This window comes from Chironomus tepperi, unplaced genomic scaffold, assembly GCF_022539635.2.
Source record: "Chironomus tepperi strain 1889 unplaced genomic scaffold, CSIRO-AGI_Ctep_v1 contig_196, whole genome shotgun sequence".
NCBI classification, from domain to species: domain Eukaryota; kingdom Metazoa; phylum Arthropoda; class Insecta; order Diptera; family Chironomidae; genus Chironomus; species Chironomus tepperi.
In genome coordinates, this window is record NW_027226318.1 from 2,274,055 (window position 1) to 2,287,442 (window position 13,388).

Below are 13,388 nucleotides of genomic sequence, written 5' to 3' on the forward strand. Positions count from 1 at the left end.
TTTTAATTGTATTAAAATGTTGCATATTTTTTTGGTGTTCATCCCCGTCCCATACACAACTTTACAATGCAATTTCCATTCTTTATTTATATTCATCATCCAAAGCGAATAAAAACAGACAAGAACATTTGAATTGTTTATGAGTGAAAAAAAAAGACATAAAAAATATGAGAAGAATGTTTCATTTTCATGATGTTGAGCATGAATTTATGAGATAACATACATAGATGAGAGAATGCATCAACATTACAATAATTCATAAACATCTCATGCGATGAGAGAGAAACTATGTACATCCTCAAAATTGTCTGTATTGCATGTGTATTTTGAGTAGCATACAGTCAATGCATTTGCATAAATGAGGATATATCATTTACAAAAAATCAATATCCAACAAAACATTGATTTTAATTTTACCCTAAATAAAATAATAATATTGAACTTCATGGGGTCAAATATCTGTGTACATAAATTTAATTTTGCTATTTCTATGTGCGGTTTACGTTTTATGTTGTATCCAAAAGAGAGAATGAGGTGACTACGAGTGCTGTTTAGATAATTTAGAATGTGCACATAAGTTTTTTACTCAATTGATTGTGATTAATTACTGCTGGGCAAACTTCAGGGTGGTTTTTGAGTGCAAACATAAAATTTTGTGGTTTTCAATTAAATTTTCTAGTTTTTGGAACTAAAATGAATGAACAGACAAAATTGTGAATTTATATCTGCTATGAAGAAATTTTCAAACTTTTTTGGTTACTTCTGGAAAATTTCTGTTTAATTCAAATGAATTTCCTTTGATAGAATGGGGATATTTGTATGTCTGTGGGTTGATTATGATAATAATTGAGTATATTTCTTCGAAAATGTTAATTGAAATTATCACAAAATTTTCGATTAGAATGTAAATTGGATTTATTTGTAAGTTGAATAAGAAAATTAGGCTTGCAGATAAGAAGATATATTAAGAATTTTAAGACTTTCTACAACTTGCTGTAATAATTTTTCATGAAAATATATTCTTGTGTAACTAACTTTAGACTAGTTTCTGAACTTAATTTTGTTGTGAACTAGGCTCAGATACTAGCTTCAAAATTGTTCAATTTCTTACAATTTTCGAATGAATGCCTAACCTAGTGGTAGTCATCCTATGTGCCACGGCACTCTGTAATGCAACATAAGCCATTTACAATTTCGATCGAGTCTACCATCAAGTGTGCCATAAAAAATAAAAGCTTGTCCATCACTGGCTTAATCCATCATCAATAAATCAACAATTATAAAAGTTTGAAACCAAACTACAAAACTTGCTACAAACTTTATATCCAAAAATATTCAAAGAAAATAAAAAATTCTAAAAATTGACACACGAAAACTAGGCACGTGACTTTATGGACGAATTTCATAAATAATCAAAATCACGTTATCATTTTGTATTCAAAAGAGGGATTAACATGACTTTTGACTTGTGGTGGCTTCATGTTATTTATTGCATAAACTTTTGATGCACAGTTAAATCTAGTTTTGATGTTTGCTACAAATTGAAAGCTTTTTGGATGTGAACACTTTACATGGGAAATAATCATGATGTATGCTATACACGTGTCTTTTGAATTGGAGCAAACTGATATGCAACTTTTATTGAATCTACTGGAGTTCCCTGTGTTTAAATACAATTTCATGACTAGATTGATGAAAAGAACAGTGAGATTCTACTCTTGGTACGTAACTTGGTAAATTTTGACCATTTGATCAGTCATGTATTGTAATCAAGCCCCCTTCCTTAGACAAATTCTTCATCTTTATAGGATTTCAATGAAAAATTCAAAAATCCCTGCAAATCAAATTCATTAATCCCTACAAATGAACCAAATTTTTCTAAAATCCAACCCTAACTTTAACTTTCTACAGCTCAAAAAAATTCTTAAAATCTCTTTAAAATTTCCAGAAAATTCGATCAATCACAGAAGAAATTAAATGGATTTTCACCTAACTTCACAACTCTCATTCTTCCACTCATCACTATTCACCAACTGTCACCAAAAAAAAAACTTTTCTGTTTTATTCCACATCTCACCATGAAAAGAGAGAGAGAATGAAAAATTTCGCCTTATGTATCTCAACTTTAATAGAACAATCCGATTAATTAAGTTTCAAGAGTTTTTGTTCCTCGTTCCGACAGAGCAAAAAAAAAGTTTTCAATTCAAATTGTCGCCTCGTTTTTACTTTCACGGGCAGAGATGAGGAACGAGGAAAACATCGAGAGTGAAATGGAAAAACCTTTTTTTTTGTTCTTGATTTGCCCTAAATAGTACCACGATAATACCTATATAAAAATTGTAAGTATCGAATGAAAGAAAAGTTTGAGACATCCGGTGCTCAATTTCATCGAAGATTCTTTTTTGTCGATTCCATTCACGTTCATTTGAATTTTTTTTTCTGTTTGTTTGTTGGCGTTCCTTGAATTGTTACAGTAAATCGAGAAACTAAAGACATCCACACACACACACATGCTCATAAAGTACATGGCAAAAAAATATATTTTTTATGATAGCAAAGGATTGATAAAACTTGCAGATGCTTCAAACAATTTTCATGTGCGGCAATCGTAAAAAGATATTCTGGTGTCATAAAAGTATCATGTGTGGCAGCATGCATAATGTATTGTATGTAAAGAAAGAAAGTGTACGTTTTGTTCTACATTTTTGCTTTTATTCATCCCGTTTAAGGATTCTCGAGACTCCGACTGGGAAATGCTCGAAAGATTGGACGAGACTCCGTCACATGAAGTCTCTGTCTCAGTTCGGGTTTCGATGCTATTCTCGACTCGGTCTTAGTCTTGATTCTGGTTTAAGACTAGGCCTACATCTCCGTCTTAGTCCTAGACTCAATCTTGGTCTCGGTATATTCCTGGTTTCAGTACTAGTCTCGATCTTGGTCTCGGTCTAGGTCTCTATTTGGTGTCAGTCTTGATTTCGGTTCCTGTTTCGGTCTTCGAAACAGTCTCAATCTCCGATTCCGTTTGGATATCTGGTTTAGTCTCAATCTCAATCTCAATTCTGGTTTGAGTCTCTGTCCCGGTCCAAATAACCAGTAGAAACCGAGACTTGTAGAACCCCTAATTCCATTCCATCCCTTTACCCGTTTTATTCTTTTTTGTGCAATGGGAGGCAATAAAAGATTTATGAAATGCATAATCATGATAAACATATGTCGATGAGAATAAGATATTGATTCAAGGAGGAGATGAAGCAAGGCTGAATTTGATGAAGAATTAAACTTTTTTCGGTGGCATGATAAATTTTTACCTGACGATGAATAAAAATATTTTTTTATGGAAATTTGTGTCGATTTCCTTTACAGTCATATATAATGTTGTGAAGTAGTTTCAAAGCTATAAAACCTTCATTATTTCGTGTGCTTGAGTTTATGGGACGATAATCTTGAATTTATCATTTGAGTGTGGCTCAGGTGTGTGGAATTTTGGGGGTTATATAAGAAAGTTTGGAAGAAAAACTGTTGAAATTTAACTGAGAATTGAAGAAATGAACTTGTATTGATTCTGGGGTCGGTTTCTTGGTCATGTCCTAGCAGGTTCAAGCTATGCCATTGGGATGTTATCAAGAATTTTTTATTGCATAAATTCTTCAATTTATTGGATGGGGTTTCATGTTGTTCTCAAGAATAAATTCTCAATATTGACTATAACAATGTTTTGAATCCAAATACTTTTTTCTGACTAAGCTCCTGTCCCCGATAATTTGATCCATCAAATCTACAGACATTAATCCTCTCAATAATTTATTTTCAATTTTACTGTCAATTTAAATTCAAGAATCATTTCAATAATTCACTAAAATACAGCATCACATCCCAAAAAAAATCTATTTCATCATTACTTGATATCCAACACATGTCTGTCGTCCCCAAAACACATGATTTTGCCACCGTTTGCAAATTCAACCCCCACATTCAGTGACCATTCCATTTACTTGCTTTATTATCCTTTCATTCTGATATATTGATCAATATCTGGAACCAAATATATTACAACACACATCGAGCAGATGCTAAAGATGGTACGAAAAAAAGAATCGAGATTGATGTCGTAATAGTGAGAAATAAAATTCATATGAAGGCAAGCCAAGGAAAAGAATGAAACAATTTAAAGGATTTGTATGCGGAATTGCAATGAAGGAAAAAGGAAGCATCTCAATTTTATTCTTTTTTTTTCTTGGGGAGGTTCATTTTCGTAAATAAATGAAAATTGGATTTTCGTGACTATAGAGCAGTCGGAAAAATTATCGTATATGCAATGAGATATAAATTGGTACAATAAGGATGAAAAAAGGAGCAAACATTTTGGAGATACAAAAATCTACAATCGATGAGAATCAATCAGCACTATCACATTTGCAAGATATTGCTTGAAACTAAAATTGAATTGAAATGACTTGGTGATGGAGAATTTATTTAAGGAACGCAAATTGAACTATTTTGTCTTCGTTTTTGCTCCTTCAAAAATCCATCCTCATTTTCCATCACAAATTGAATGTGCATGTAAAAGACTTAAGGAATAAGCTGATGACAACTATCATGTTCATAATGAAGTTTATTAAATTTGCAAATGTGCTGATACAGATTCAATTGTAATTGATATTGAGAATTAAATGAGGACTTATGAGCATATTGAATAATGAACCGTAATTGATACATATTGGATTTATTCTAACTATCTATGATTATTATCTGATGACATGAATAAGATTTTACTATCAAACTACCTTAATTGTATTTAATTTATTTATGCATGCAAATCTCATTAATTTGTTTTGAAGATAAATTGATGATATTCATTTTGGTAAGGGATGAATGTGTTTAGATTTGAGTTTAGCAATTGAAAACCGTTCGATGTTCCTAATTGTTTAATAATTGCTATTATTCACCACTAAAGCTTCATTAGTTTAACAGTCATTCAGAATATAGTTTTAATAGGAACTTGTAACTCAAATCCGAGTCCATACTCGTCAATCCATTTTTAAACCTAACCCCATCCACCCATCATCCATGTCCAAAGTAAAACTTTCTCTTTCGATATGAGAAATAATTCGATTAGCTCCAAAATTTGCATAATTCATTGATCTGATTCTGTCAATAATCATAAAGTCAATGAAGTATATCGGAATGATATTTTCGGTGGGTGTCAAAATATTGAGGACAGGTGATTTATTACTTTTTATTTAAAGACTTGTTTCTTCTTTTTTGGCATGAAACTTGAATTATTATTGACGTATTGAGGGTAATTTGATTATGACTGGATGTTTGGATCACGAAATGTAGAAATTTTCACAAAATTTGAGTTGTTGGGATATTTGATCTTAGATTAATAAATTAAGGATGAAGATTAGAGAGTTATGAGTGGACCAGGCTGCAATTGGACCTCCGAACCAAACAAATTAACGTTTATTTATGAAGCTCTTAAGTCTACGTCAATGATACTTTTATTAATATCAAATGGAAGCTGCCTCTATTATCAAGGCATTAGGCTTCAATAGAAAGCATAAAATAATAACAATGATTGCAATTGGAAGCATCCGCAATATTAAAATTCCTATAACAATAGTCCCAAAATTACAGACAATAGCATGCTGTTTATTCATCCATATATCGCTAATTTCAATCTCCAATTTTTATTTTCCTCATCAATTCACTATTTCCAATAAATTTCAATCACTGTAAAAGTCGATGAAACAAAAGAGCAGCTTTTAAATACAAAAACACAGGATTCATTTCGAAATGAAAAGTCATTGTGAATAGTAATTAAGAATTAATGATTTTTTTTTCTCATTTCCAGCTATTGATGAAAAGCTTTAAAATTAATTTTCTTTTATATTTTCTCGTTGATGTTGTGGTTGTCGAAATTTCTCAGTTAATGAGGTTGGGAATGGATTTTTCATAGGGCAATAATGCAGTTAATTTGAATTTTTTCGAGTTTCTTGCCAAAAATTCAATTTTTAAAATCAAACTTTTGAAAAAAATTCTGAATGTTGAGTCAAAATGATTTGAAAATCACAAAATTCAAATTCGAACATCAATTCCACAATTCACACTCGGTATCACTCCCACTTTTAATTAAACAACTTTCATTCTTTTTCATTTCACAATTTCAATCACTTTTTAATTTGCTATTTCATTCAAATATTTTACATCAAACGTTCGAAAAAAAATTCCAATCAGAACCGTTTTCAGCATATAAAAATAAGTAGAAAAAAAGCGATGAGGATGTTTCACTGTTTCATCAACCATTGAAGTCATTCATACGGAGACTGTTCAAGCGTAAAAAATGAGAGATATTGAATAGGAATCATTCCGATGAAGATGGATGATTAAAATATCCCACAATGCGTGAACAACAAATTCCTTTTTACTGTTGAATATTGAATGTTGATTACTTAAACATTCTCATGATGCTGAATATTCTGTTTGATTTTTTTGTTCCTTGCTTTCTTTTTCTTTTACTAAATGTAATTTATTACTGTGTCATAAATTACTCCAGGGTGCCGGATGATGGCAGCAAGCCGGTAGTAAATAAACGAGGGAAATTTTTGTGCTGTTTTTCTATTTTTGTTTGTTTTTAAATCAGGAGGGGAGTAGCTTAAATATGCAATAGAATTATTTGGGGTCTTTTGGAATTTTTAGGGATGGAAAAAGTGTCAATTTGAGGAAGTTAATAAAGAGTGAATTAATTATTGTGGAATTTTATTATTTGAATTGTTGGAAAAAATTTAAATAAAAATTTGATAGAATTTGAATTTTTAAATTTTTAAAATTTTAAATATTTTAATTTTCATAACTTTTAAACTTAAAAATTTATTGAAATTTAAATCTTTTGAAATTTAAAAATTCAATTTTTTTAATTTTTGAAATTTAAGGATTTTTAGTTTTTTAAATATTTCAAATTTTTAAATTTTCAAATCTAAAAAATTTTAAATTTTTTTAATTTTTAAATCTTTTGAATTTCTAATTTTTCAAATCTTTAATTTTTAAATTTTCAAATTTTTTGTATTTATTTTTTAAAAATTTATAGTTTCCAAATTTTAATTTTTCAAACTTAAAATCCTTTTAATTTTTAATAAACACTTTTAGTTTAATAATTTTTACAAATTCCTAAAAAAATTCAATTCTTTTATATCATTTTTAATGATTTTTTTAATATTCAATTTTACTTGATTTTCACATTTTTCTAATTTCACAATTTTTATTCCACCAAATTCAATTAATTTCCAATCAACCTTATTCAAAATTCATGACCACCAAAAAAACATAGCTCACAAACATCTCAATAGCTGCTAACATGCCACATTTATAATTTAAATTAGCATATAAATTGAAAGCAATAAATCAAACTAATTTAATACCGGTTTTCATTTTATCGCATAGCTTCACATTATCTCATTCATTAAACTCATTTTGCATAATAGTCATGAAATTATTGACTCATTTACCCTAACAGGCAATGATCATGATCACTAGTTTGTGATTGCAATCACATTACAATCACAAAGTGTTTTTTCATGATCACAGCTAGTGATCGCAATCATTATCGTATCTGATCGTGATCACTCTGAAAAAATTTCATCGTCACCGTATCATAATCACTGAACATAGTCACTGAGCGTAATCAGAAGTCATCTGAGTATGATCACTCCAAAAATATCTGAGCATGTTCACTGATCGTGATCAATGAGCGCAATCAGATGTGACCTTATCATAATCACTTCTGGAAATTTTCATTTTCAAATTATCATGATCACTGATTGTAATCAATGAGCGTGATATTTGATCATGTTCACTGATTGTAATTAGTGAGCGTAATCAGAGCATAATCACTTCCAAAACTTTTTGAAATTTTTTAAAGTCATATGACCGTGTTCGCTGATTGTAATCAGTGAATATAATCAAATGTGTTCTGAGCATGACCACTTCAATAATATTTGAGCATGCTCACTGATTGTGGTCACTGAGCGTAGCTTGAGTGTGATCATTAAAAATTATTAAAAAAAAAATGTTGAAAAAAAAAAATTTGAGAAAATGTGATTTTTTGCAAAGATTTTCACAAGATTTTCATTAGGATGAAAAACGATTGAAAATTTATTTTTAATAACGATTTTCCTATGTTTGAAATAAAACCCTTCAAAAAGTGATTTTTCGACTTAATTTTTATAAGTTAAGATGAAAACCCTACAAAATGTAATGTTTTGAAGTTTTTTTTAAAATTAGGATGAAAATCTTAATAAATCCATTTTCCGTGGAATTTTAATGGAATTAGGATGAAAAACTCGGGAAAATTTGATTTTCATCTTAAATTTTTTTATCATATTGAATAATGATTTTTAACGAATCACTAATTTTGTCGAAACCTACTTTTTCATAATCACATGATTATGCTCACTGATCATGATCAGTGAGTATGAAAAGAAAAAAAAAGTTAATTAAGTTAACTATTAAAACCCGAATAGTATCCGAAGTGATAAAGTATCATTACTTCTTGAAATTTGCATCATCAAAAAATATAATAATTTAAATATGTCTTTTGCCATATTTTTATTATTATATATTTACAGATGGTGGCTTCAAGGAAAAACGTGAGATCTCGAAAGTTAAGCAACGCAGCAAAAAGATGGGTGACCGAAAAAAAATTCTAAGTTTAAAATTTTCAGAAAAATAAATTAATAATTTCTACTAACACACATACAAAAAAATACTTAAAAAAATTCAGCTAACACAAAAAAAAAATTGGTTAACTTAATTAATTTTTTTGTTTTTTCATGATCACTAACCCGAAGTGATCATGATCACTGATCACGTTCAGTGATTGTGATCACTGATCATAATCATGATTGCATCTGATTACGATCAGTGAGTATGAAAGTGAAAAAATTGCATGCAAGTTTGCACTTGCATACAAGTTATGATCATAATCAGACGCAATAATGATCATGGTCAGTGATCATAATCACAAAAGCGCGATCGCGTCGGTACCGTACCGTCATCAAATAATGTATGGAGTGATGATGAAAATTCATCATGATCACAACTCCGTTTCATCATCACAAATATCGTATCTGATCATGCTCATTGTCTGTTAGGGTTATAATACTTATAATTTACGTATGACAGAAATAAATAGTTTTTCAAATTGTTAATGTTATATTATTGTTTTGACAATATGTTTTGCGATATTAGGATGCGATTTGGTTGTGAAAATATAAATTTTGAAATTTGATTAGGGAGGCGTTTGTAAATTATGTCAACTGCTAATTTGAAATTGCCATCACAAGATTCTAGTATTAAAAATAAATTTTGCAATATTTAGAAAAAAAAAAAAAATTGCAATTTAAAAATAAAAAAATTTTAATTATTCTTCCTTAAATCGTTTGAATTTGGACATCATTAACGAATGTTCATACAATTTTAATTGATCTTTTTTATTAGATTTGATTTCAAATGAACAAAATTTATTATTTTAGAATGTTTTCAAATGCATTTTAGTGCATTTATTGAGTGTCAAAAGCATTCCTGGAATTTAAATTTCATATTGATTTGATCTTTTTAATCAAATTTCTAAAATTATCAAAAAATTCACATCAAAAATTTGCAGTTCTGAACAAATTCACATCAAAAATTTTAAATTAGAATTAGAAGTATTCAGTTGAGTTCCAACGTTCCTTTTAGATTTGAATAATATTTATTGTACATTTTTTTTAATACCAAAGTTCAGATTATTGTGAACTTCGAAGAATAAACATAACTTTGAATAATTAAATTCATTTTGAAGTAGTTTAATTCAACTTATTGATCAATAAGCATTGTGTTAATCATTTCTAGAATTAGACAATTACAAAATGAATGTTGATTTGCGAATTTAAAGCACAAATAGATCATATAATGAAAATTCTCAATTTAAGCTCTGTCTAAACATCTAATCTTGAACTCTTCAATACTAATAATAGAAATTATTCCTCCAGCTCTTCATTCACTATCACTTAGCAACAAACATTTCAAAAAAAAAAAGAAATTATTCTTGACAAAATAATGACAACAAAACTCCTGAATTTTCACAACATAAATCTTGTGGATTAAAATCTGCCACATTTTATGGTAACTCAGTGATTAAATATGATTCATTGTCATTCGGTTTTACATCTCATCCTTACCAAAATTTCATTTTACATATATTTAAGCAAATGAAAATTTTCCTCGAAGTAAATCCACCCCATCAAAATTATTTCTTGCCATAATCTCAAAAAAGACATGAGAAAATCTTTCGTTTTCGCATTCATTAGTCGTCCTTACCATGAGTAACAAGTGTTCCCATATAGATAAAAAACATAATCTTTTTATGTCTCATACGATTAGGTATGATATTGAGTGCAATGAGCACAATTTTAACTGTATTAAGCAATAGAATCATGATTGATATGATATTTCTTTTTTTGTATGTTTTCACTAAATTAAACTTAATCACTTTAATTTCACTAATTATGTTGTTTCATATAAAATTAATGGTAATTCCAACTATAATTAACTATATTGATACATGTACACAGATTTTTGGATCATATCCAGCCAAAAAATTCACATTTCTTTTCACTTGCATTTTTTATTATGCTACATCTCATTTCCTTGTTCACTTACAATGCATACAGGTTATGGATATATTTATGCTACGACAATAATATAAATGTTTCAGCTAGTATTGCTGGATGCAATGGGCGATTAATTTCATAGCCCTCGAGGCGCGAATTTAAAACGACAACAATTTGGTAAAATTAATTGCATGTGTCGCACGTTTAACATTGTTTTTATGTTGACTCAATTCTTTTTTTATATCTCCTGTACGAGCTTTTTTTTATGTTTATGTTGCGTTCATGTTCCGCACCGAGACAAAAATAATTTTCTTTTATATCCAAAATTAATCCACAATTTTTTTTATTTTATTCTTTTTATTCATCCACAAAAAAACATTTTTTAATTAAAATTTCATTTGATATAGAAAAAAATCTCTCGCGCACTATTAAATGCATAAACCATGTCTGGCGGCGAGTCGACAATCAACTGACGAGAAAATTTGTATCTTCATTGAGCATTTTTGTGTCTGACGGTTGTTTTTATGTTTTTCTTCACATTTTACTTCCCTCTTATGAGATACTTCACATACAATTTCCAATGAGGACATGAAAATCGTTCCTATTGGAAGTGGTGAACGACTTTGAAATGCATGCCGACATACCGAGAGAGAGAAAAGGAAAATGAGAGTTTCGTGTACGAGAGACAAACGAAATGTTCTTTTCGGGAGAGAATCGTAGCCAACTTCACGTAAGTTCATTAAAAATTTACATGCAATGTGAGAAACAGAAGGAATTGACTTTAAATTTTTTATCACAACAACTTCAAAAATGTTTTTTTTTTGCAACCGAGATGAAATTTAATGAGGATTTTCTTGGATTTCAAATTGAATTGAATTTAAGCCTTTATACGTTCAAGATGTCGTTTAGCTGAGCTTTTTGAAATGCTTCTTGGAAAATGCTATTGAATGTAAAGTGCTGTTTGTTCTATTGGAAATGATCTTTAAGGTTTTTTGATGAAATTTTGAATTGAGTGTGATTGAGCTTTTGACATTGGAAGGCTTAATTTTTTGAAGAAGCCTTAGTTAAATTACCGTTTTTGATTAAGTTTATGATGAATTACTTACTGATTATTTAATGAATGTACATTGCTTAATTTGTAAATCGATCATTATTGAATTAAGTTGAATTTCAAAATTTTGACTGAATTCTTAAATAAATTGTAAATAATTCAAAAGACTGGATATCTGTTTATGATAATCACTGAAACTAATTAAATACTTTATAGTAAAAGTACAGAGAAGTCAGTCAAAATAAATTAATTAATGTTTATTGTTTGAAGATTGTAAACAAACTACATATTTGTATGAACAGGGATTGCAACTATGAAAAGGGGAAAATCAACTGATCGCAATTTTAATAACAATTTAAATATTAAATGACCGTTGAAATATTCTGTAAAAAATCATTTTATCAGTTCTTTACCAAAACAAGCAATGATACTGCTTTTAGTTACCGTAGTGGTATTTCAATAACATGAAAGCATGCTCTTTGTCTTTTAGGGTTACTGATACAGTTAAAGCGAATTGAACTTCTGAGGTGTTCTGAGGAACCAATAACTAAGCATTTGTATCAAGAACAACTTCATCAATCATATAACAGCCACAAAACAATTCAAAATAAGCAGAATTCCACAATTTTTCTAATGAATCAACCTTTTAAGTTCACAAACATATGTGCTTACCTATAAGCATCAAAATTTCATTTACCAACCTTAATATTAATATTTATATAATTTCTTATATTTATTTATAAGCAAACAATTCTTGCGCACAAACATACATACACACATAAAAAATAATTTTTATCTCTCCGACGAGAAAATTCATAAGAGAATTCAAGGAATGTGTTGATAAATAATGCACATTAAGCTCCAATGCCAAAAGAATTATGAGAATCTTCTTCTTTGTATGCCTTTCATTTTTCCTCTCTCACTCACCCATTTATGTTTGTACTTCATTTATTATTTATTCTTTCATGCTCCCTTTTTAAAAAGAGTTATTTAGATATGAAGGAAAAAGAAAAAAAATTCTTTCTTCTGCTCATTTCTTTTCTCGCCTGTTAACTTTTCTTGTGGGAAATTTATCGCTTGAAGCCTTTTAGAATTTAAATTGAATGTAATCAATTTTTCTTTTACAATTCTTGAAGCAAATGCTGTACTTTTGTGGATGATTCTATATGGAATGTAATTTTCTGTGGATTTTATTTGGTCCCGAGCGACACAGATGAAGGAGGGATGCCACATGACCTACAGAGGCCATTTGGAAGCGGCGTCCATCTAATGTTAGTAAATGAGCTTTAGTAGAACTTTAAAAGCTTCAAGATGGAGCCTTTGCCAAGATTCTTCATATATGTCGCTCGGGACCAATACCTCGATTTGAAGTTGATGCTATTAAAAGTTACAGTAATATTATAAAAGACTTCCAAATCCCCAAAAATGTCTATAGCAATTTTCTAAAAATATGAAGGCTTGTTAGCATTAAAAAGTTCCAAACAACTTTTATCAGACTAAACTAATCTGACAATTTCCAAAGAATTCAATGCTCCACTTGACGAGCCTCCCACTCTAATCCATAAGAAAATATAAAAATATTTAAACAGTTTGATAAAGACATACTCTGACCTCCCTCATATTTTTGAATGCGTACCAAAACAAATGCTGTTCCATCTTGTTAGAAAAGGGTTCATAAAAAAAATATG

The 13,388-nt window shown here is 29.3% G+C and overlaps 1 protein-coding gene across 1 annotated transcript in view; it reads right to left on the reverse strand.

Moving 5' to 3' along the window:
• DIP-delta (Dpr-interacting protein delta) overlaps window positions 1–11,104 on the reverse strand; it is a 29,197-nt gene extending 18,093 nt beyond the window's left edge. Inside the window, exon 1 of the mRNA XM_070639376.1 lies at window positions 10,357–11,104. Within this exon, the coding sequence (XP_070495477.1) occupies window positions 10,357–10,474 (118 nt within the window). The 5' untranslated portion in view covers window positions 10,475–11,104. The remainder of the gene's footprint in view (window positions 1–10,356) is intronic.
• Window positions 11,105–13,388: the final 2,284 nt, after the last annotated feature.